General features: G+C 36.1%; 1 protein-coding gene across 2 annotated transcripts in view; it reads right to left on the bottom strand.

Annotated features, from left to right (window-relative positions):
* Positions 1-925: 925 nt before the first annotated feature.
* LOC107166652 (uncharacterized) overlaps positions 926-25623 on the bottom strand; it is a 56153-nt gene continuing 31455 nt past the window's right edge. For both annotated transcript variants that reach the window (XM_089223776.1, XM_015515408.2), the window contains 2 exons: positions 4856-6074; positions 926-4299 (listed from right to left, as the gene is read on the bottom strand). In XM_089223776.1, the coding sequence (XP_089079902.1) occupies positions 3594-4299; positions 4856-6057 (1908 nt within the window). In that variant the 5' untranslated portion in view covers positions 6058-6074 and the 3' untranslated portion in view covers positions 926-3593. The remainder of the gene's footprint in view (positions 4300-4855; positions 6075-25623) is intronic.

Consider the following 25623-nt stretch of genomic DNA (forward strand, 5'->3'; position numbering starts at 1 on the left):
CATACCTGACATGACCACCTGTTGTACACACTTCGTAGAATAACGCTTAGATTACTAAATTGCGTATCGATCTCACACAGACATGAACTGTAGTATTTTACTCTCTTTTTGGACGGATCGCAAGTGTTTAATAATAGTATATTATTGTATCGTCGCAAACAAGTGTGTGACACAGTATGGTTGCGGTATGGGTACAATAGGTACATAGAACACTAGATCGCGTAACTTTACACCGATTATCTACCTATAGCTATGTATATGTATATATATACTCGGGTCACCGTAAAGTGGTGGTGTTATAAAACAGGCGTATTTTTTTCTTTCTACATATGAATTCTTTTTCTACGCCACCGGGACTTATTTGAAATAAATAGAAGATAACCTGTTTTTTCTATTTATTTTCTTTTTTCTTTTTTTTTCGTCACTACCCGACATCAACATCGTATTGAATCGTGTGAAAACAACTGCAGTTAGTGCATTATACAAACATCACATTACGTCCATTCATTGAACTAGAAAGACTGAGAAAAAAATAATAATAAGAATATGATGTATTGGACAAACCGTAATCTGCAGCCTGCAGGTGGTATACAACGTACGACGGGTTGTGTACCAAATAAACGAAAAAATAAAAAGTTGGGTTATATTTTAATAATCGCATATAATATACATATATATATATATATATGTATATTTTTGTATATTTTTCAACACACACACATAATATGACATAGTATGTATGTATAACAACATACTATATTATTATTATTAAAACTATAATAGTAAAAATTTAAACATAACACTTAATAAAAATATATAAATTTGAGTTGCTTTTCTTCAATAAATTCAAATAACAATCTTAAAAATTTAATAATATTATTAAAAACTAAAAATTAACAAAAAAAAAATATAATAGACAACAGTATTACGAAGACGCATAAAATTATATTGGTAACTTACTCACAAGATGCTATAAAATATAATCTCGTTAAAAACAAAAAAAAATATATATTATAATTTTACCCTATAGTATATCCAATATTATTAAATAATATTATATAACGTAATCGTATCGTGTACTATTAATAATATTAGATTCATTTAAAAAAATAATATATTATAATAATCAAAACATAATTGAATAATCTACAATTTTAAAACGTGTAACAAAAAAAAAATATTTATTAAAATTAAAACAATCGTATACGTAATATAATTGAATATTATATATTTATATCATAATCTAACACATTGCCTATATTATTTTTATTATATCTGTTAAATTAGACTATTTATATCGTTTTCTCTATTTTTACTGATTTCATTTTACGTACATACCTACCTATCGTCTTTTTGACTAGCTTTGCGATATTTTTAAGCACTCTACGTGTACCGTATATAGATAAATGCTGGTTGTATGCTGAACACATTATTACTATTCGAATCGACTATTTAAAATTATTACTATTACGATCTTTTTTTTTTTTTGTCATAATATAACACATAATTTTAAGAAACATTAAAAAACATTGAGATAGACGCGGATCATTTCACATTAGTTTTTTTGTTGGATTTTTTGTAGTTTTTCACTGTATTTCAAGCAGAAACACCCCCGAAACACCTCTAAGTGATAAAATTAGAATAATTATATTATTATATGGAGTACATACTTCTATACTCACAGACGAACTTTGACGTCCTCTCTATATGTATTTATTAAAATAATACTTTTTTTATTATTATTTACAGTTGACAAATAACCGAGACTTTATAAATGCCTCTCGGCAAACACGAGCATTGGGAACAAATAAAATAATAATAAAAATAACAAAAACACAAGTTTACACAATATCATAATCACATATATATATATATATATATATATAATATTAATTGATAAATTTTTCCTTTTTCGTTTCCGCGCACTGTGCCGCGTCCGAAGCGGCAGCGGTCGCATAGGGGAACCGGTTAACGAGAAAACCGTATATTATCGAACTGGAAGTTAAAAAAAAAAAAACAATACGCACACGCAAGTGGGTACGTGAGTGTGTGCGTGCGTGTGTTACGAGTGAAAAAAAAACAAACCGTATATAACGATTTCATCGACCGGTTTTCGTCCTGCACACACAGAAACACACACACACTCACACCAGCTAAATCTAGAGCATCCTGCTCGACGCGTTTTAAATATTATGTTAATGCGAAATGCACTATTGGCCGATAGAGAAACCGTTTTCTAATACACTGTAGGTACCTACCCACCTCTGTACAGCCATCGTCGTCCGATCCGTTTGACACGAGCGCACCACTAAGTCCGTAAAGCGTGATATATCTCTCGAGATCGGAGATACTCTTTTCGCCCCCGTTCCCAGTTTACCAGATCCATATGTCTACCATGTTCAGAAGCACACCATGACTTTCCGTCCGACCACAAGTACAAACAATCGTAAAAAAAATTTAACTTTAAGTCCCGAGCACTGTCATCGTATCACTCATATACGTGAGTTCTGTTGTTCTACGCGAATGAAAATATTGTTCCGGTTTAAGATTTCGCACGAACTTACGGCGATGGAAACGATTCGGTTTTGGTGGCTGCGAACCTGCCACAGTATTGCGCTATCGCCTACGAATGAAATCACGACACTTTCTTCGATGGGACATGCCGATCGAACCTATTGAATAATATATTGTCGCTGTCCATCGATGTGCGACACTGAGTTTACAAAATTATAAAATTCTTATACGAGTTTTTAAATTAATATTATTATGTATAGATTCAAGTCTTTTATTAAATGCTGTTACGATCTAAAAGAAAGCGTGAGGATCACGGTGGGTCAAAATCGAAACTAAAAATATAATAACGCAATATATTATAGCCGAACGAGAGTAAAAATTATACGTATTTTTATAATATAATTATGGATTCAGCTTGTTAATCGTACCGCTGATAATACTATTGTCAAAAGCTAGCAAAACGGTCGCAATTGACACGTTCCGTACGTATCCATTGCGAGCTAATCGCGACGATATACCTGTTTTTATCACAGAACGATCGCAGTCGGTTGCGGGGAGGAGCGAGTTTACAAAAATATAATAATATATTATGTACATATTAATAACCCTGTGTAGATTCTATGACATAAAATATTTAAACACCATAATAATAATAATAATAATAAAATAAAATTTATATATATATATATAAAAATGATAATAATACAATCCACAACTAAAAACTATATACACTTACCACTTAAAACAATAAAATACCTATCGTATTTTCAAATTAATTTTATTCGTATTATATATTATTATCATTCGTTACCTCATCGAAAGTTCCGTAGGGATAAATATGAACGATATAACGAGCACAGAAAAAAATGTATATTTGCGGGGGGGGGGGGGCGTTATGCACCCGCGGAGATCCGTCCACCGTGCTAGACAGGATGCATATAAGGCGAGTCGCTGTCGTCGTCGTCTCGGATTCAGCCCCATCGTCGACGTCCGGTGGCGGTAACCGTGTTAGTGGTAGTAGCGACAGTGTGACGATCGCGATGCGTATCCGTCGTGGCAGTGTCCGCAGAGGCAGAGGGTCAGGTGCTGTTGACGCACTCCTTTTCGGTGGCCGCGGTGGCCGCGGCGGCGGCGGTGGTGGCGGATGACGCGTCTGCCGCTCCCGAAGACGATTCCGTAGAACCAGCCGACGAGGCGGACGACCGGGACGAAAACCTTTCAGCCGGAGGTGCGTCACTCGCCGAGCCACGTCGGTACGGGCACGAGGCGGACGTCGTCGACGGTCGCCTCCCGCCAGCCGGATGCGCGTGTCCACCCCGACGGTGGCCCATGGCCGCGGCCGCCGCAGCTGCGGCCGCTGCGGCGAACCTATTGCCGTCCTCGCTCACCTTGCCCATGAAAGATCGGATTTCCTCGAAGTAGGACTCGTCGCCGGGGCCCCGGGACGGCCGCCTCCGATCGGCCGCGGCGGCTGCTGCTGCTGCGGCCACGACCGCGGCGGACGAGGACAGCCGGTCGTCCATTATGGTCGGCCCGTCGGCCTCGTGCTTCTTGAGGTGCCGGTCCAGGTTCGTCTGCTGTCCGAAGCACCGCTCGCACAGCGGACACTTAAACGGCTTCTCCTTGTTGTGTATGTTGCGCACGTGTCGCTGCAAGTTGGACGATATGCTGAACGACCGTTCGCAGTAGTTGCACTTGTAAGGCTGTTCGCCCGTGTGCGTTCGCAAGTGCCTGGTCAGGTTGGCGCTGCGCGGGAACACTTTCTGGCAAAACTTGCACGAGTACCTGAGTGCACAGAACGCATACACAATGTATTGTTAGTCAAATATTATATGAGGTTTTTTTTCTGATTTGAGCTGATCGAGCACAAGTTTACACGGACATAATCAAATGATAAAGGGATCTAAATAGAAGTATCGAAATATTTATCGCGCAAAAATATTTATATTAATATTATTAATTTTATGTATAGAAATTAAATATCGTGAGTCAAAAAAAATGATTAAAATGAAATTTTAATTTTCCTCTCCTCTCTATACACATGTAATATTTTTTACTTGAACTACTACCACCACCACCATTGAATAATACTGTCGAGTATCTATATTTTTCTCTTCCTGACCTCACACCGCTTATACATGTAACAAAACCTAGTTCCGGTTTTCTCACTCAGTCTCTTCTCACACTTTGCTCCCGCCGTATGCACGACTGCCCAGCCCCACACCCTCTGCACCAAACTTAGGCTAGGTCAAACCTAACGCGCTATGGCCAAACCCGAAGAAGGTGTGCTACGTTTAATGTTGTCATTATTATTAATAATATTATTGTCATCATCGCCTACCTGTCTTTCGGTTTTCCGGACGTCTCTTGAAACGCTGACGACTTCTGCTGTGGAGATCTGGCCACTGGTGGCGGCAGCGGAGGCGGCGGAGGCTGTCTGACAACGTCGTAGGTGGGCGGAGGCACGTGGTGATGCCCGTTGAGCAGTGGCGAGTTGATGAACGGATAGTGCTGTGACGGTCTGTGGTAACCGCCACCTGTCTGGTAACCGGCCAGCGACGAAGGCATCCGGGATTTGTCGCCCACAGCGCCCGCCCTGTAAATGGCCTCCAACATCATAGGGTGGAGCGGCTGCGGCGGGAACAACACTGGATAGTTGACCATCCGCTGGTGGTGATGACGTTCGTCTTCGGCGGTTATGCCACCGCGGCGGTGATGTTGTTGTTGTTGTTGTTGTTGTTGTTGTTGTTGCTGCTGCTGTTGGTGCTGTTGGTGCTGTTGCTGTTGATGCTGTTGCTGTTGATGCTGCTGCAGATGGTTCTGGTTCTGATGGTGTGGGGTTGGTTGGTAATGATGATGATGATGATGATGATGGAGGTCATCGGTCACGTTCACTTCTTTGTCAGACGACGAACAGGGGCTATGCACAATGGCGCCACGGTCGTTGTGATCGGAGTGGTGAGAAGAGTATCGTTGCGGGCCAACCGACGGTGGTCCCGGGCTGTCGACTTCAATGTCCTCCGGGGACGGCGTCCTGATGATCAGGTTCTGATTCTCGTCTTCCATTTCATCGCCACGGCGTGACTTTTTGTAGTCGACTCGCAGGTCGAGTGGTTGGTCGTTGTTGACGCCAGTGCCACTGCCGTCGTACGGTTTGAACGCGGCCGGCGACATGCGGTGCGACCGGAGCGGCGACCGTGGTGACGATGACGGCGAACTGCCACCGTTGCGCGACAAGTCGAACGGCATCATGTCGTCGTCGTCCTCGTCGTCGTCATTGTCGGCGGCCGATCCGTCGTTGTCGCGGTGATGACGGCGATCCGGCTGGTCGTGGTGCCGGCGGTGGTGATGGTGGTGAGCCGGGTACACGGAACCTTGTTTGGGCGACACGCACGGCACCACTGCGGGAACGGCGACCATCTTGCGCGGGCTCGAGTGCTTCTCGCGCATGCTGGACGGGTCACGCGGATGCGCTACTGATGCGACCACTGGTCGTGGGTAGTAGGTGTACCACGCCGGAGGAGACGTGTCCACCACGCTCATCACTTTGGCCACGCCGTCTGCGAAAACATGAAATACGTCATTTTTATTGTTATTGCGTCTAGGGGTAAATGGCTGTGTGAAAATAGTGATACATTTTTAATTCTACATTTTGAGATACCGAAATTCTCTAAATCGTTACAACATAAATATAGGGAACACAACATATTTTTAAACTAACCAATTATTGAAAATAACGCAAATCGCTATTGTTTAGTAATTTACTATATAAACCTTAGCCTAAATAATTATGTACCTCAAATAATATTATCATCATATTATAGCATAGGAGTCAGATTAGAACGGTTACGAAAATTTTTAAAGTTACAATGTGATACATGCAAATTTTAATAATATATGCTTGTTCGAAACGTATAATTATAACTATACTAATTAGTTTTGTTTTTAAAGTCTTAGTTTAACGTATTTCTTCTATAAAATAACGCGATTTAAATAAACAGAATTAATAATAACGCACTATTTGGAACGTTTGACAAGAAGATGAAACACAAAACCTAACCTACCAATCTCTATGACTTATTATATACATAATTCTATAGATAGCTGATGTTCTTAAGGTGACGTGCGTCATAATATTATTATCGTTATCGGTGTGTCGTCGTTATCAGTCTAAAAGTTGATACATCTTATTCGGTCTTTCTGATTGGAAAAACCAAAAACGCTGAAGGGGGTGGAACGTCATGCGTGCGTACGTACAATTTAAAACGGTTAAATAAATTCACCGCTCACAACGTGACGCAATGTGGCCGCCCGATGCACTTACAGCAACACACATACAAACGCACACACACATACACAAACGCGTCTGTAATTGCCGTCTGGACGAACTATGCGACGACGAGACCAACTGCAATTTTAACGAGGAGCGGCGCAAAAATTTGGTCCGTGTAAACCCGGTAGCCCGTCCGAGAATTATCACATGTCGTGTTTAAAAGTACACAAACGTCGTCGCAGTAGTTGTCGTCGTGTCTCAGGTACATATGGTATGTACTTTAACAGAGGTAGTTACATGTGCTGTGTGATATTATTAAATTCACCAAGTTTGACGGGGACGAAGGAGGAGGAGAAGAATAAAAAAAAATAAAAATAACTACTTGTCGTCGCTCCGATTATCTCTTGACGTGTATTAAGTATAATATATATATATATTATTATACATTTATTATTATTATTGTGGAAGAAACTTCCAATTATGTAACGTTATTTGTTATTTTTTTTTCCCCGTTCGCCGCCCGTCTGAATGCGGATCGCAATTTTCGTTTTGGCGTTTTTATTTTTTTCACGTCGTACACCGCGCGGACTTTTCGCTAACGAGCACCCCGCGACGAAACCCGTTTATCGCATTTCCAAATCGGTTTCGGCCGATAAAAAAATAAAAACCTTTATATATAATAATAATAATAATATAATCCACGACAAAATCCTAAGTACCCACCGCACACGTATAACCTGCAGTGTATTATATATTGTACACGCGCGTTTTTTGGCGAATCCCGACGAAAACTAGACCACGGTGACTCCGCGAATCCGGAATCGCTCCCCTGCAGCAATTGGCCAGGACGAGATCTATAACAAGTCGATCGATCGATCGATCTACGTCTCGTTAAATCAGACCGCGCAATCACCGCACATCGCAGTATATTCGTATACATAATGGTAAAATATACATTATTTATTTGTCGTACGAACGTTTTTATAATAATAATGATAATAATAATAATTGCCCGACGATCGTCGAGACGCGATTGGAAATCACGCCCAGACGATGCATGCATGCGTGCGACTTGCAGACGATTATATATTATAATAGTATATGGCACGTTTCAAGTAAATGAAATCTCAAAATTCAACAATCGCTGCAGTGATGATGGAGCGTTTTATGATTTTTCGCGGCGAATACGCTTGTTAATGGCAAAACGCTTGCTATTACGCGTAATTATAATATGCTTAGACCGCGGTGCAATACATTAATTGTTTGAAGTCGCATAATAATAATATAATGGTTATAGTAAAAGGCTGCACACATAGATAATTATCTTCTTGTATAAGTTTTATCCGGAGTATTTTGATGCACACAATTATTACACATAATACCATGTGAATATAATTTACCAGTCACCAGACAGATACAGCGTAACATTTTGTGTATAATATACGATACCTTTAAAAAAGGACTGTTCCGTTTTTGAACACTGAGTACCTTTGTCCCGTTTTTTTTTTTTTTAGTAGATAATTTAATCCTGTTATCTCTAGACATTAAGTATCTATTATACTTGTAGGTATGGGTGATAAAGACACCTTTTACGCGCAATAAAAAATAACAATACATTTTTCATTGTCTTGTATTATGTTAGGTACTGAATCGCAGTTAATAGTGATAAACAATTGTTTATTTTTTTTGCCCTAGTTTGTATAAATATCATTATTGTTTTATTGTCATATATTTTATTCTTAGAGATCGATACTCTTTATAGAAAATACAGGAAGTTATATTCATGCTTTAAGATGTAATTTTTCCCAAGATAATTAAATCGTCAATTGTTGCATAGAACAGAAGAAATCGATACATTGTTGCATGATACTGAGCGTACATTATAATTTTTTTTTCCATCAACGATGTTTTATGTTGATTATTATTATCGACTCTTAACGCATAATATATTTATGTCTCCGAGCGAGTGTTACATTCGAAATATTCAAATATATATCATTAAAACAAATATAATATCGTATATTATTATAGATACAGGTACCTACCTACTACCAATATACTACCTACTTACTTCACAACGTATTAATGCAATATCTATATATTATGATCCGACGAAATTCTCGTTATATCGTTATATAATCGTTCCATGCTCATTTATAAATTCGAATGATATATCATATTATATATTATATATGTATATAATTATTGATTATACTCGACCCACGATTTGCTACTAAATAATAATCGATCAGTAATGTGCGGTTGCACATATAATAATATTATGACGCTGTGATAAAAAAAAAAAAAAAACATACATGTGTGGGTGAAACGAATAAAGTGTAATAAGCGTAATATATTACGTCTTGTAGTATGTATTATAGGTACAGGGAACGTACGTCATATCAGCAAAGACTGAAAACGAAATAAATTCAAAAGTTGAAACTTTCCGATAAAACTATAAGTATAGGTTAGGTTAGGTTATCGGTAATCGATGCATAATACATAATATTAAAATATTATACCATTGCGGTAAAGCGAAAATATAACGTTAATTATTTACTGTAGGTAGGTACTGTTATTTTTCGAAATACAATGTACCTATTGGGAATCAGTGATTGTTTAAATTTTATATTTAAACAACTTGGATTATAATAATATCTCGAATGATTATTACATCGTTTGCTTATCCCTAATTTGAGTTTGTTGAAGTCGGGTCCGGGATCATTGATGGTTTGAATATGCCAAATATTTTACCAACGTCAAAAGTGGTAACGGATGCTTATATCATTTATAAATACGAAAAATCCGCTAGCGTAAAAACGCTCAAATTACGCAGAAAATTTTTCGAAAAATTGGGCCATTCGACGTAAAATTTGAATTGTTTACGAGTCGTCGGTACCTACAGCATTATACAGCTATTTCCAAGCAGCTCCGCAATATCATAACGTTGTTACAAATGATAAAAATATGATTCGGCAATGACCGAAAATCGAAAGGAAGAAAAAAAATACCTATATAATAATCGCTCGGGTTCGCGTTGCACTTGCACAACTGTAATTCTACAGGTGCTGCTACCCGGTCGTCTGTGTAATACCTATACGTAGCGCGGCATTGTTGTCGGACAATACTATTACTATTATTATTGCCTATCGTACACCGTCGCGCACGTGCTCTGAGTTCGTTATTATTTTACTGGTCGCGTCGCGCAATAATACGATCGCATTATACACAATATAATTTATTATATGTATATACTATACATTTATACAAGTACGACACAATAACATAATGTACTTTACGAGATGATGAACACCGTATTTATACACGCGGTGGCGATCGTTACTCGCGCAATAATAATTATTACATCTGTATAATATACTCTCGATACTGTACCACCATAATATATATATATATATATATATACCTGTGGATAATATGAGTATTTTTATAATAATAATATAATAAACTGCCGACGGATTTTTTTCTCGCCGATGTTACGTAATAATAAACAACCGAGACGATTATATTGCATCTCGTTATTATATACCTATACGTCATATACACGAGACTCGCCGTATCATTGTTCTTTATATATTCGCATAAACATTGGGAACTAGAACGTTTTATTACTATTATTGTAATTAATTTATTATTATACACTTGCGACCGTTGTAGAAGTGGCCGGTACTCAGTCGTTTACCCGCTACCTTATGTACACAGATAACGCGGTCGATATCGGTGAGAAACTGAGAACCTCGGCATCGGTATTCTGATATAGATATTAGGTCAGTGTTATGATAGTCAATAGATATTATATATTATGCGTTTAGATCTTCGCAACGGGCAATAATTTCGGTTTTCGTCACACTTCACGGTTGAGTGAGTGTCGAAATCTGCTTAATTTCTGACCCCGGCAATAATACATTACAATATACCTAATGAAAACTGGAAGACGTCGCGACGTTCGGTTTTTGTATTTTTTTCGCGATCACGTACCCGCCTCACGTCAGACCACGTACGTTGTGCACCACGTGTATAACTTTCTTTTCTGAATTTGGTATAAAATGCATTCGGTCTTATAATATAATAATAATAATGATGACGACAATAATAAAATATCGCTGTAAGAACGAAAACGGTCACCTCCGCTGCTATATATCTATTTCGAAATGTTCCAAGGCGAAAACGGAAAGCAAGTACACAACTTCACATGGGAAATACGGTTTTAGAAATTTAAATTCCAAATTAATGCATTAAACACTCTTTTAGTCCATATTTTTGTTTAGGCATATTTCGAGATATTGATAGATTTTTGGACCGTTATTTTTAGAGTCTTGTCATTTATTTTGGTTTTATGTTTGTTTCAACAACAAACGCGTATTATTATATAACAAAGACACATTTAAAATATTTTACGGAGATGTTGTCGAAATTAAAACAAAAAAGTATTTTTATAACTTTAATTGTAGTCTATCTTGCATGGTTTTTGATGTACTTAGAACATTTATTAAGGTAAATGTATAGTCCTGTTCATAAACGTATTTAATATGTAATAGTTATGTATTCAAATATATTTAATAATACGTTAATATACGAACATGGCGCATTCACATGCTCGTATCATAAGCACATCATCAATATATTATACATATACTTATAGTATTTACACTCTTTCGTTCGCGGAGTGGTTTCGATGAGATGAAAAGATCGTGAACCATAAAAATACTCGTTTCCCGTACACTCGTGACGTATGGTCGTACAGTATTATATATATTATATATATATGTACGACGTATGGACTCTATGGAGGCACGCACGCGTCGAGACCGTCGGTAGGCAAAAAAAAAAAGAAGTGTTGTTAAAAGTTATTACCGTAGCGGACCTGGGAGCGGATTCGACAGCTGGCCGCCGTTCCTCCGCTGCGTAGTACGATACGGATATATTATTAAATCGTAATGGATTGCATATTGGCCATAAGCTGTACACATTTTACTACGGCAACGTGTAAAAACGATACTTACCTACCTATATATATATATATATATATTGATTTATATATATTAATATATCCGCTGCACAAGCACGTATTTATTTTTCATCTTTCGAGATATATGTATTTCATTAGCACGCATACGTGTCATAACAACCAATATAACATAACATCATAATATAAGCACAAGGAGGAAAGAGAATATTATATTGCCATTACATTCGCATAATATGGTACTGTTTCACTAAATTATAATACGATAATAATAAATCGTCTATATAACTGGGCATTGTGTATTTTTGACTTCTTAGACACACGTAAATTTAGCATAACGTTTAAATTTATGTCTATAAATTTCGGTAAAATTTCTGTGAGGAAAAAAATCAACTATTATACTCTATGATATATTGTACGCTAATATAGTTTCCACCCAAGGAAAACATCGTTATAATTTATTACCTATATAGACCAAATACGTCTTAAAATAACATGCTAATTCCACCTCTACTGCGCGTATAGTTTACGGTATATACGTATATAGTTATTATGATCGAGTGTCTTTGATACGACAAAGTGTATACGATATTATATTATTGTAATCTCACTCGCCTAACATACACCTAAATACCTATTACGACTATATTGTCCGCGGGCTGCTGTGCCTATTTAGAGCTCGGCGTTGGCGGAGAAACACTCGCTGAAAATCGTAAATCATATCGGAGAGTCATCGCTCGCGAGCAATCGCCGAATCTATCGCGATATAATACTCGTATAAACGACCGACTCGCCTTCGGGGTTCCGAAAACCCGGATTCTTCCGAAAACGAAAACCTATATATGCATAATAATATAAAATTATTATATTAGACGCGTATTATAAGCATAATGGCTATATGCCCTACATGTTATATATCATATAGATTCTAGTAAAATATATGTATGAATCGGTTTATAATATACATTTTATTTTAATTCAGATGGGTCTCTGCTGCTGCAACTGTAGGACGACGGCGGTGAGGAGAAACGAGAAATTTACGACCCGCTGCACAATGAATCTGTTCGACATGCCATTTACATATCGTATTACTTCTAAATAACAACTGTTTTGTTTTTCCATATTAATAATAATAATAATAATACCCGGGTCTACCGCCGTCGCCCGATATTAAAATGTATGATTTTCGCCCACGATCCATCCGGCGCGTTTACGATTTATTGCTGCAGCAGAATCCGGTTGCATCGTCCGTGCACGGACATATTATATTTGTTTGTATATATATATGCGTATTTGCCGCCACCGATACAGAGGATTCACCCACAACCGCCGGGGCTTCCGATCGATCGGAGATTTTCATTACGTTTGTGTATGATATTATTGAGTATATATATTTGCTATCGCAATCTTCTTGTGAACGCGCCGCCGCCTCGAGTGACAGAAACCACGAGTATCATTCCGATTGAAAAAAAAAACTGTACGAGATTATACCATTTAATTTGATTTTTTTTTATCTTACCCCATCACGTGGGCGTTGTTATACTATATATATATATATATATATATATATGTATAATGTCATCATTTAATATTAAATATAGACGAAAGCTGCAGTGCACTGTATATGCTGTGCTGTGTATATCGCGTATTATATACCTACAGTCGTCGGCTAAAAGGAGAAAGAGAAACGGTCATATATTATATGTATTTGTATATATAATACGTACCCGCTTCTTATATATATATATATATATATATACATGTAGAATGGTTGTAGATCAAAACTACATCATTCAGGTCACGTGGTGTATACGACGACGACAGCGACGATTTCCCGTGTATATACCGGCCTACTCGTATAATATACCGTTCAAAGATCGACGGCGATGTAGATTGATATTATATCGATCGAAATTATATACTATATGTGCACTAGTAGATTACGAACGCACGAGAGATACCTTCAGAAAATCTTTTGGAATTTCATGATTTCAAAAAATACACATTATAAAATATGTAATAATATTCATATTGTAAAATGTAAATAAGCTTAGGTACTTCGATTGCATTAACTATTTACAGCAGATTATTGCTGTCCATAGTAGGTTAGATTAGCATATTATTATATATATAAACTACTGAGAATTGAAATACAAAATTTTGTTTTAAAAATTATTTTCGAGTTTTTCCGTATATTTATTGATTGCGTTATGTTATCCACCCAGAGCTTATTTTCATGGATTTATTTTTAAAAAGCGAATTATTTGACTAAACGCTTTTTTAAATTCGGTGAATTCATTTACAGAGGTTAATTATATTTGATTTTTAATATATTTTTAATTGTGGCAATAAATTTGGTATTTTTTTTGTACCTACGCTGAATTTAATATATAAGTACATATAGTGATTGATGTCCCGTATACCGTGTGGCATTATATCTGTGTAATAAAATAGGAGAACATAATATTATGTTACACTTACTCACAACAAAAATATTATCATCAAAGGTTAATTAAAAAAGAAAGTCGATAATTTATTTTCGAACCAGTTATCTGCAGTAGGCACTAATCCAAAACACTATTTTGCTTGGAGGCTTCTCAATGCATACATAAGTTTGCAATATGACCACTTTTGCATAATATACATATTGTTGATACACTTGGTAGATATTTTTTAGAATAATTTATAAACGATGCTTATTTTGTATATTAAAATTTTATTATTAATTCCTGAATGCCTAGTAAACTATAATTCTTATTTTTCTACGTAAATACACTATTATCTAATTGTATTTTTTTTTTTTTTTTTATCAAAATAATCGTGTGTTAACATTTTTAATCAATATTTTTTACTTGCATATATTTTTAAATTAATGTACATAAATCTGTTTTCTTCTTTATATTTTTATTAAATTTAAAATGTCTTGATAACAATTAACAATTTCTCTACGTTTTCATTTAATCCTCAATGGTGTGACCAGGATACTGATTGACATCATCGCACGACTTCGACTAAAATGATGGCCATAGTGATGACAACAATAATAATAATAATGATAATAATAATTATTATTATTATGATTATTAAAATCATTACCGAAGTCATCGTGGGATGGATGATCGGTGAGTTGTGAATGAACGGTTCTCGTGGCCGCGGCGATATGCCATCAATCTCCGGTATGTGCGGCGCTGTCAGTCGCCCGTTGATATATAGACCTCCTACCACACGTATAATATTATTATGTGTATATGTACTCCTCCGCACTATTCCCTCCTCACCACCCACCGGTCATCGAGCGTCGCCCTCTCTGTACTACACGTTCACACATTATATTATATATATATATTTATAGGCACTGTGCTCTTGTCAGCTGCCACGGATGACCTTTTTGCGCCGACTACTATAAAGCTGTGCGGCCAAGTAAAGTGCACGTGTGTCGTGTATATAATATTATATACCTATCCGGTAGGTACAAGACCAAACAAAACGAAAAGAACACGGTTTTATGCCCGTGGAGGTGTATATCTGCCAACATAATATACCTATATATACGCACATGTATTATGTACAACAAATATTATATTATTATACGTATAGGCATATACACTCCAAGACAACAATCCCCGTCCTAATGGTCATCACCACTCTCGGTTGGCAATTTAAATTCTATTCGTCTTAATGAGACCATTCGGTGGCGTACATTACCGATCGCTTTTTAGTTTTTTTTTCCTCGTCCGTCTCGCCTACACCTCCCCTTCCCCTCCGCCTCACCAGTACCATCCACACAACACAACGTAGTCTCGCGTCTCATCCAACGCCGCCGACACTGTTGTGGTGCGCATCACTTGTATACTATTTATATGTTATTATGTAGGCACACTGTACACGCGTATTAACTGCGCTGCTGCCGCGTTTTCGAAATCATATCGTCATCTTCCCGTTTATTATTACTATTGTTGCGCGATGAGTATAATATAGTATAAACCCATATAATGCCAAGAAATGTACGTGCGAAAACGTTACAAATCATGGCATTAGATCAGTGGTTCTCAACCTGTGGTACGCGGAAAGCTCATTGGTGGTAGGTACGTGAAGAAAATCTACCTTTATAAAAAATTAATTTATTAACAAAATTCTATAAATTTAACATAAACGATACATTATTAATAAGCAAAAAAATGGTCAGGTGGTACGTAAAAATTTTCAAATTGTGTAGGTGGTACGTGACTATGAAAAGGTTGAGAACCGCTGCATTAGATACAATATTATGATATATATATATGCACGGTCGAAATGAAAGAAACCGTCGTCAGTGGCAGTGGGAGAAAGTTGGAATAACAATTTAAATAATAAATATAAAATGATCTGTTAATTATTATTAATTTATAAATACCTAAATATTCATTAAAAATAAAAATTTTTACTCACCAAATTTGATTTGCTATTTCTTGTACTCAAAACCTCTGACAAATAATTTGCTTCGTTAAACCAAGCAAGCTTTGGTGAATAAACTTCTTCGGTACCACTTCCACTTTTCTTGCTTTTTTCAATTTTGTGTAGTTCTTGTCTGTACACATCTTTAATGGATTTGATTCTAGCCTTCAATTGCTTTACATCCATTTCTCCAATTAACTGATTTTCATTAAGTTCATTATAAAAACGTTGGAAAATTTCATTTTTTAATTTTGTGTTGCAATAGTCTTTATCTTTTATATTCCATAACAAATGGTACTGTTGGTACACATTAAGAAATTGTATAATATTACTTGTGTTCCACTTCATTTTAACAGTAGTTACAAGCAGAAATGTCGATTAAAAATCGTAATATTAGTTTAATTAAAACGTAGGTACCTAATATTCACAACGGCAAACCGCCTCGGGGTAGTACACGTGGTTTTTACTCGCTAGCTAGTTGGCTACTGAGCGAGTAGTACACGTTTTGCGTGTAATCATTACAATCGCACTAGCCGACTAGTCCGCTTCTTAAATAGCCAACTATCAGCTTGTAAACTCGCTCAATGTAATCGACGCTTTTATAGTACACCGGAATTTTCCATAATATGTTCGCATAATATTATAACGTATCAATACTACTCCTATAATTGCTATAAATTTTAATAATAGTAATACATTTGTATTATTATGAAAATACAAAACAACAAATTACAGACACGTATTACTTTACAAGTTTGTCGTCTTGTCGACTTATTTATAAACATATTATTACCCATACAAAATTATTTTTAATTCCCTATAATACAAAATAGTATGTTTTGTTGTACGTATATATATTTCATGATAGTATCATGACCATATTATATTATTTAGCGCGTCTTTTCATCAATATTAGTTCTAATTATACATTTTCAATAGATATTATTCATTTCATTTCATTTGTAATTGTTATTGCGACCCATGACAGTCGACAGAAATTGTTTTACGATCTGCAGTGTGCATTTTTATATTTCTTTAGTGTAATTTTATAATAAATTAATTTTTGTTATATTATAATATTAAAATGGTTGGCCGAAAACCTGCACTACCACCTTCAATAGTGTGCGATGCAGTATTAAAATTCAAAGACAAAGTAATTAGGGTAAACGAAATTGGTGAGAAAGGTAAGTAAATTATCATATTATACTTCTATTAGTTTCGCGCTTTATATAATTTTATATAATTACACCGCAAAAACTCGTTTGAAATCAAAAGTCAAGCACTATTTAATATCACTGGAATAATTTGGGTACGATTAATTATTATACTCTGCGTTATAATAATATACGTGGACAATGATATACCACGGTATGTATTATTCATGCAATACTGACATGCGGCTGCGAATTATGATATATAGGTAGAGGTAGTTAAAATGATGCGTCTGGCGATGGCGCAGATTAAAATGACAGTTTACGCATAATTGGAACGACGAGGATAATAATATGATGCTTGATATTTGTCGATGACCCTTCATTGCGATCGAACAGGAGACGGACGCGGTTAAGTGCGTTATAGCAGTTCTCTCGCGCGAAAAAATTCGAAAATCGAAAACACTGCGATAATGCACATTATAATATATTATACAATATCATACCTACCAACCTGCCTATATAATATATTATAAACTACGATTGACCACATATACACTTATAGTATAATATAGCACGACGTATCCTCGCAAATACGATAATAATAAATAGCTCCGTAAATAGCCGCGTGGCGCGTTCGCGGAATTCGAAATTTCCGCACTGCACCTCCTCCCCAGACGGATCTCGACCGCCCCGGAGGGCCTATAGTCGCGGCCATCTCATTTCTATATAAGTTATATTATTATGGTAACGCGCGGAGACCATACGGAGGCGTTGCACACGCGAGCACACAATAATTTACGCGAATTGGAATCCGCCGGACGAGTTCACCGCCGAAGCGTTACATATATAATATATTATATTGTCGAGTCCGCCGCCGGTCCATCACACTATAGCGAGCTTACACTTCAGACGTTGCCACACGTATATTCCTACTGCATTATTGTATCTTATGGGATTGCTCTCAGAGTACGCGGCACGTACCTAATAGGCGCATATACTATATATATTATAATATAGTCGCCAGTCGCTGCATAATAATAATAATATTAATACAGACCGTCATGCACATACTTTCATTTTTCCTCGCGCAGAGTCGTCTATATAATTGGTGTGACGATCGATTTTTCCCTTCTTATTTTTTTCTTCTCCATATTTTTATCCTTTACTGTTTTTTTCTAGTCGTACATATTTATTGCGCGTAAACTTGTCGCGGCCCGCTAAGAAGCGGTGCAGGGGAAAAAGGCGACGGCGCTAAATAATGATGATGGAAGCCCGCTAGAGGATAAATAACAATATAATATATTATATGACTTTTGCCACTTGCGCGATTTTTTTTTCAAACAAGTATGCATACATATATATTAAGTTGATTTTTACATCGATAATACATTGTGATGAAATCCAACGAAGACTATACCTACTCCGAGAGAGGTTCGGAGGTGGTTTCTTCTTAATGCGAGATTAACTCCCCGACGACTTAACGACTGCATATAAACGATAATAATAATATATTCCTGAATTTCACACCACATTGATATTATAATAATATAATATATTACAATATATGATTACTCCACGTATATAAATTGTAGCTGCCTATATGATGGTATTATAAATCCATACTGTAGTTAATGTTTCTACTATACAACACAGTATACATTATTATAAATTATAATATCGAGTTGTCGTATACATAATAAGGGTTGAGTAAATATTTCGATTATAATAATATATATTATTATAGTGTAATGTGCGTACGATTCAGCTGAAACCAGTTCCGAGAATCTGCAGCCGTGCAGCGTCGTCAATGTGTCAGAATGCGAATCGAATCGATGTAGTATAAGGTATACGCACTGCGGTAGTCTTCCTCTAAGGCGGAATTTTTTCAGACAAATTTCACGATCCGAAATTCGACGTCCCATTATAATAATACGTAATATTGTTATTATAGTGCTAGTATTATATGTTTTTGACGTAGCAGTGACGTTTTTAGAGCGACCGGGGTTCTATGATGACGAGGCGTCGTTAATCTTAAGAAATAGCACAGTGTACTTTAACGTTACATATATATTTTAGCATACCCGCTGACTATACGACGAGAAGATTTTCGTGCATCAGCACAGATTATAACATTATATAAATATATAATATACGAGTGCGACTTGCATACGAAAACTTTTTTTTTTAAATGCCCACCGACCGGCAGGGTCATCGCATCGGCCAGCAGTATATTATTCCCGGAGGCGATGACCGTCGGGCGTTATCGTGATACTAAATACATTATATTTTATTATGCAATCGATACTATTTTTTTTTTTTTTTTTTTGCAACGCTCTGCAGCTAATGGGCACCTGATATTAGGTATATTTTAACATTCGATGTTTCCGGCACGAATTGATCAATCGCCGGCGCGGGATTAACGATGATTATTATTATATAATATTTTTATAAATGTATAAAACGACTTACATTACAATATTATAGATTCGTGAACGTGAGGATACGCATTTACATACGTCAAACGGGTTTTTGAGGTGTACACATAATATAATACCTAATATTGTTATTATTATTATCATCGTAATTATTATTATTGTATTACGTTAAATTATGTGTTCGTCGTTCTAATAAGTGCATCGTGTTGTTGCTGTTGTTTTTCAGTAAAAATCTCCCGTTGATTTTTTTACGGGGTTACTTATAGCGAGACGTGATGGCCATCGTTGTTGTCGTTGTTTCGTATAATCGTGTGTTTGTTTTCCGTTCCTCGTCGACAATAAACACGAGTTTCCTCAGTCTCGTCGACAGTTATTATCATTTTATAGGTACTATAGATACACGTTCAGATATACGTATAATTAACATGATGTGATTTGCTCGTCATTTTGTATATATTATATAATCTTCATTATTATCATAAAATTTGGTAATTATCCCGGTTGTGACACACGGATGCTGGAGAGGTTCGTCGAAAGCCACTTTTGTCCCGTCCCCGTTAAAGCATTACAATATTATTAATATAGTATTCACACAGGGTCGTTTGCGTCGAACAAAAAACCGACATATAAAACTGTCCGACCTCTTTATATTATCATAATATTATAATATTTGGTTCGAATAAAAAACGCGTATAACTTAATAATCTGATATTTTAATATTATATATGATCCGAGTAGGTAACCACCGACCGGCCGATCGATCGCATTTCGTCCGTAACGATATACGAATCCAGTCGATATGTATTTATAATAATCATAATAATAAAATTGCGGTGGCGATTAAACGCGAAATCAAAACGACTTCGAGAATATACGACGACGCGTGTATATATACCTATTTATTTTGTTTATATGTTTTGAATTAATTAAACCGGACGGGAGCGTTGTCGTTGTGATAGAAAAAGAATACGATGACCACGATAATAATAATTTTTTTTACTATTATTATTAATATTAAACGCAACCGACCGACGGATGGACCGGCGACGCTGCGGGTGGCTATACAGATGACTAACATAATCATGCACAAGACGAGCAGAGACGATGTATTATAATTACGGTGCTCGAGACCATTTCTCATTATTAATATTTTTTTTTCGCATACTTGCGCATAAAATAAAATGTTTTATTTTACACTGCCGCCGCCAAATCTATTTATTATACGCTCGACGTACGTGCCTCCGTATCCGTTTTGTTGGCGCGACCGCTCGCGTAATTTATTTCATTAGCCAACGCCTACTATAATATAATTTATTATAATATAAACTATGCAAACAACAAATCTGCGTTTTACACATTCAAGTGCGCTTCTTCTGCCGGTATAGTTTACCGTCATTTACCGCGAGTACCTTTATAAAATTGTCTACAATACTGTACGATTATAACGATTTGAAAACCTCCGTACACGCGTATATTATATATATAGTTTGTAATATATCATCATCATGTGAGATAGTCACGTGACAATTTTCCGAGAGATGTGTAAAAAGCAAAAAAAAAAAATTATCATCGCTTTTATTTACAGTCATTTGGTCTTTCGTTCGACGAGATTCGTGGTTGTTGCTCAGTTTTTGGGCACGGATGCCGTCGAAATGAACTAAAATTTCAGCTGCTGCGGAAGGTTGACCGAGGCTAAAGTCGTATTCATGCGTCGTCCACATATGCTGCAGTGTATGGTTACAAAAACGACGACGACAATATCTCGTCCTAACAAGGTCCGTCAGAGATTTATAGCGGTAATTCGAGTAAAATAAAAAAAATCTCCGTTTTTTTTTATTCCTTATAATGCGATTCTCCCACTGTGCATGCACACTGTCGCATATCGTTACGTTTATACTACGTGCTGCAGCAGCACAGTTACGATCCCGTATAGTAATAAGAGCGAATTATATAATTACGTATAATAATAATTATTATTATTATTATTATACGTGCGTACGCTATTATTTTAATAATATAATTTAAAAAAAGTACAGTACACGATCTCCTCGAACCAGACGCGACCGGATTGGTGGCCTGTCGTCGTAGGTCACTGCATTCTCGGGTGTTAATTAACACGAGGTGTACCACGTACAATATAATAAACATTATCGTATACAAACATACGTTATACCTTTATACATTACCTACTATGTAACAGTAGGCAACTTATCCATCCACGTGCATTGCACCAACACGGTGCTGCAGTGTTAGAGTGCTGTGCCGCATGCAGGATATTTCGGTCTGGCCCTCAGCGATCGAGCGTCTTTAGTGTTTATAATACTATTTTCATACCAAAACCTACTTTTAAACATTACGAATTTATAGTAAATAATAACATTAACCAATCAACAATATTGTACCTATCATCGTTGCTCTTCGGTTAAATCCCGTTCCTCATCTGCTGCCGTGCTCCACCTAGAAAATTCCTAAACACGCCTTGACCACATGCTCACATATAATAATAACTTTCAAGTATGTCCAGCGTATGTTAATAATATTACGACTGGAGGTAATAAAAATGATATCAGCTCATAATGTTAAAGTGCACTGAGACTTCAGCTGAACGATGCATTTCCAGATTATCGGGATCGGTATGATCATATTTTCTCGTTATGAGTAACATCATAAAAACACACGATCTGATCCATCTCTGAAAGTCGTGTATCAATAATTATAATAATTATCTCGGCCATTTTCCGTTATTTATTTTCTTTATTGCTGTTCCTCCAGAGCGCGCGAACCGAGTTCATGCGAACTCTTCCGATCTATATCTATAGTTATCTCAGCAGACGACGCGTAATTATCTCAAAATATTATAATATTATACAGTATACCGTGCCCATGAAAAATTTAATAAAATAATATTTTAAGCGAAATACACTGCGGCGGCACTTGTCCCACGATCTAACGCGTATACATAATAAATTGTCGTCGAGCACAACCAGTTTTTTTCTTCACATATAATTATGCTTATGTTTGTTTAACACGCGTGTAAAATATAAATAATTATTGTCTCATACACGTATCGAATGTTTGGTGTACCTATAAATATATATATATATATATATATATTATGTATATATTGTATGTAAATGTATAGGTATATAACGCGCTGTTTTATTAAATATATATGTATATTTATTTGATACAGTGTCTGATACTCCGATAGATACATTTATAATATACGGAGTAACATCATGTAGAGCAATTCTATTATTATTACCTACAGATGGAAAGTGTGAATACACGCCATTCTCACAACAATGAGTGTGTTGTCGAGTCTAACAGGTTATCACGGTGCACTGGCGTGATTGTACAACTATATTGCGCCTACTATACATGTAATGTCACCCACTCAGAGACTCTTTAAAAAGCTCGGCTGAACTCTTTCTATACAGCTGAAGATATAGCCGATATATACAGCGGCTGCAGCAGTTGCAACGCTGCACATAATATGATTATGGTCATAACATATTATTATAACAGTACAACGTGCTGTGCCTATATTGCAACTATGGCCTGATTCATAGTTTTTTTGGCCGGGTACGCTTAACTATCTGTATAAAGGGACTGTTTCCATAAAAATGTTTATGGGCGAGTGACCGTGTGATTGGTTGGAAATCAGTACTTTTGTTAGTTAAAATATAGGCCATGATGGCTATGGAAAGTTAATCTTCCGGTGTCCAAAAAAACGTAAATTTACATTTTCGAAACAAAATCCATGCATGCATGGGGTTTAATACATTATTTCGTTGGTAAACCTTTGTTTTAAGGATAATTTAAATCAATTTATTATAATATTTAAGTTAAGTATAAAATATAATTAATGTTGTTTAGTTAGATAATAAGTACGCACCCTAAAAGAAGTAGGTATATGTATATGTATATACATAATAGGTACATGTAGGTACCTATATGTAAGAATATAATAAATAATACAGGCTCTTTATTTTAGTGCCTGTCTCCTCGCCAGTTACAAAAATGACATTCCACAGTGATATTATAATAATCTGCAGTAGGATCTAATTTGTGATACTTCGTAATAATAATATTGTGATGATATAATATGCTACGGTACATCGATATCCGCCGTTGAGTATCGATTAACCTTCAGACTGGCGTTGTTCTGCAGGTGTATGTATAATTAATAAGAGCCAACCGATTTGCTTCTATTCGTAGATAATATGTTATTATTCCGTAGTCGGTTGGCATGAGATCGAGTGGTTATGATAATAATTACGTATATAGAGTGACGCGTTGGCGTGTCCCTGCAGTTCGTTATTATAACTTATTATACAACGTCGCTGGTGTATAATCATCAACGTGGACATATTAATAACGCAATTAGAATTGTAACGCCGCTGTTAGAGTCCTCACAATATTTTAATAACGTATACACATAGGTACGACGAGTATAATATTATAATATAGTAGCACTGGTTTTTAAGCATGCGGTAAAAGCGATACTCGTTGCGGCCGGGCGAAATCTCTTATTCAGCAGCAAATAAGTTTCGAACTCGTTATGCAGTTAAAACTCGATCGAGGACGGTCTCCAGTATAACATGTAATAGTATAATATAGTATAATATTATAATAATGTATACGGATATGTTATATATATCATGATAAAGTAATATCACACTTTTATTATAATTGTGTATATTTTCGTACCAGTCTATACGTCCTATCTGCCGTTCAAAACGATATGACGTGATTTTATAATTATTTTTTTTCCAAGTGACGACATCTAACCCCACTGGTTTTTATTCTTCATAAGTTGCACTCACCCGGGACCTGATGCACACCGCAATAATATCGAAAAATAATCGTATCGGACGATATATAATATGAAATGCTATTATATTATATTATCGTGCTTACGATTGTTCGATCGTAATTTCTGAAGCGGCCGAGATCTACGACGTGTACGTATACGTACCTATAGTATATCTCTGATGCGTGTGTGTATAACCGCGAAATCGTTTTGGTCGATTGCACGCGATCGAGCTCTGCGACGATTATAATAATAATAATTAACGTGGTTATATATATTACACACTCAGTCATGTATACGGACGAAAAGAAAATCATTGTGTGTGCGGTTGTCTTTCACACACACACATACACATGAGCGCGCGTATACGGTGTATTATTATTATTATTTTAAACGGAGCCACGTTTAATAATAATAATTCATCACTTTCTAAACGATTAATTGGTTTTCGGTTTTGTTTTTGTTCTGTTTTTTTTTTTTTTGTTTGCATTTTGGTCAGTGTGCAAAGCAATACTATCACAGAAGTCGACACGGCAGCACGCCGTCCAAGAGTGTACACAATTTATGGCTGCACAGTACCTATCACGCGCGTATATTATTATTGTGTATAGGTACCTACTGCAGTGTATATATAGAAAATACGTCGGCGGCGAGTGAGAAAGCACGATGAAAGGATTTATAACGTATATATAACCGTATTTTTTTTCTTACGCCACGCTTGACGGACCGTGAAAACTTCGAACATTATCTCTCCGTGTATCTCCGCGGTGTAGGTATAAAATACCTATATATATATATATATATATGCATGCGCGCATGCTCATTGTTTTTATATTCGCGATTTTTTTTTTTATCAACCTATATATTATATTATATTCTTCTTTCCCCTGCAGGTCTCTCGATTTCGTCGTTCATATTGTTACCTACATAATGATATATACCATATATATTATATACACATATTCGTTGATAAGAACCAATACGTAGATATATACGTAGCATTGGCAGTCGAA

The sequence above is a fragment of the Diuraphis noxia genome, unplaced genomic scaffold (assembly GCF_037042655.1).
Source record: "Diuraphis noxia isolate RWA-SAM2 unplaced genomic scaffold, SU_Dnox_SAM2 contig0003, whole genome shotgun sequence".
Lineage (NCBI taxonomy): Eukaryota > Metazoa > Arthropoda > Insecta > Hemiptera > Aphididae > Diuraphis > Diuraphis noxia.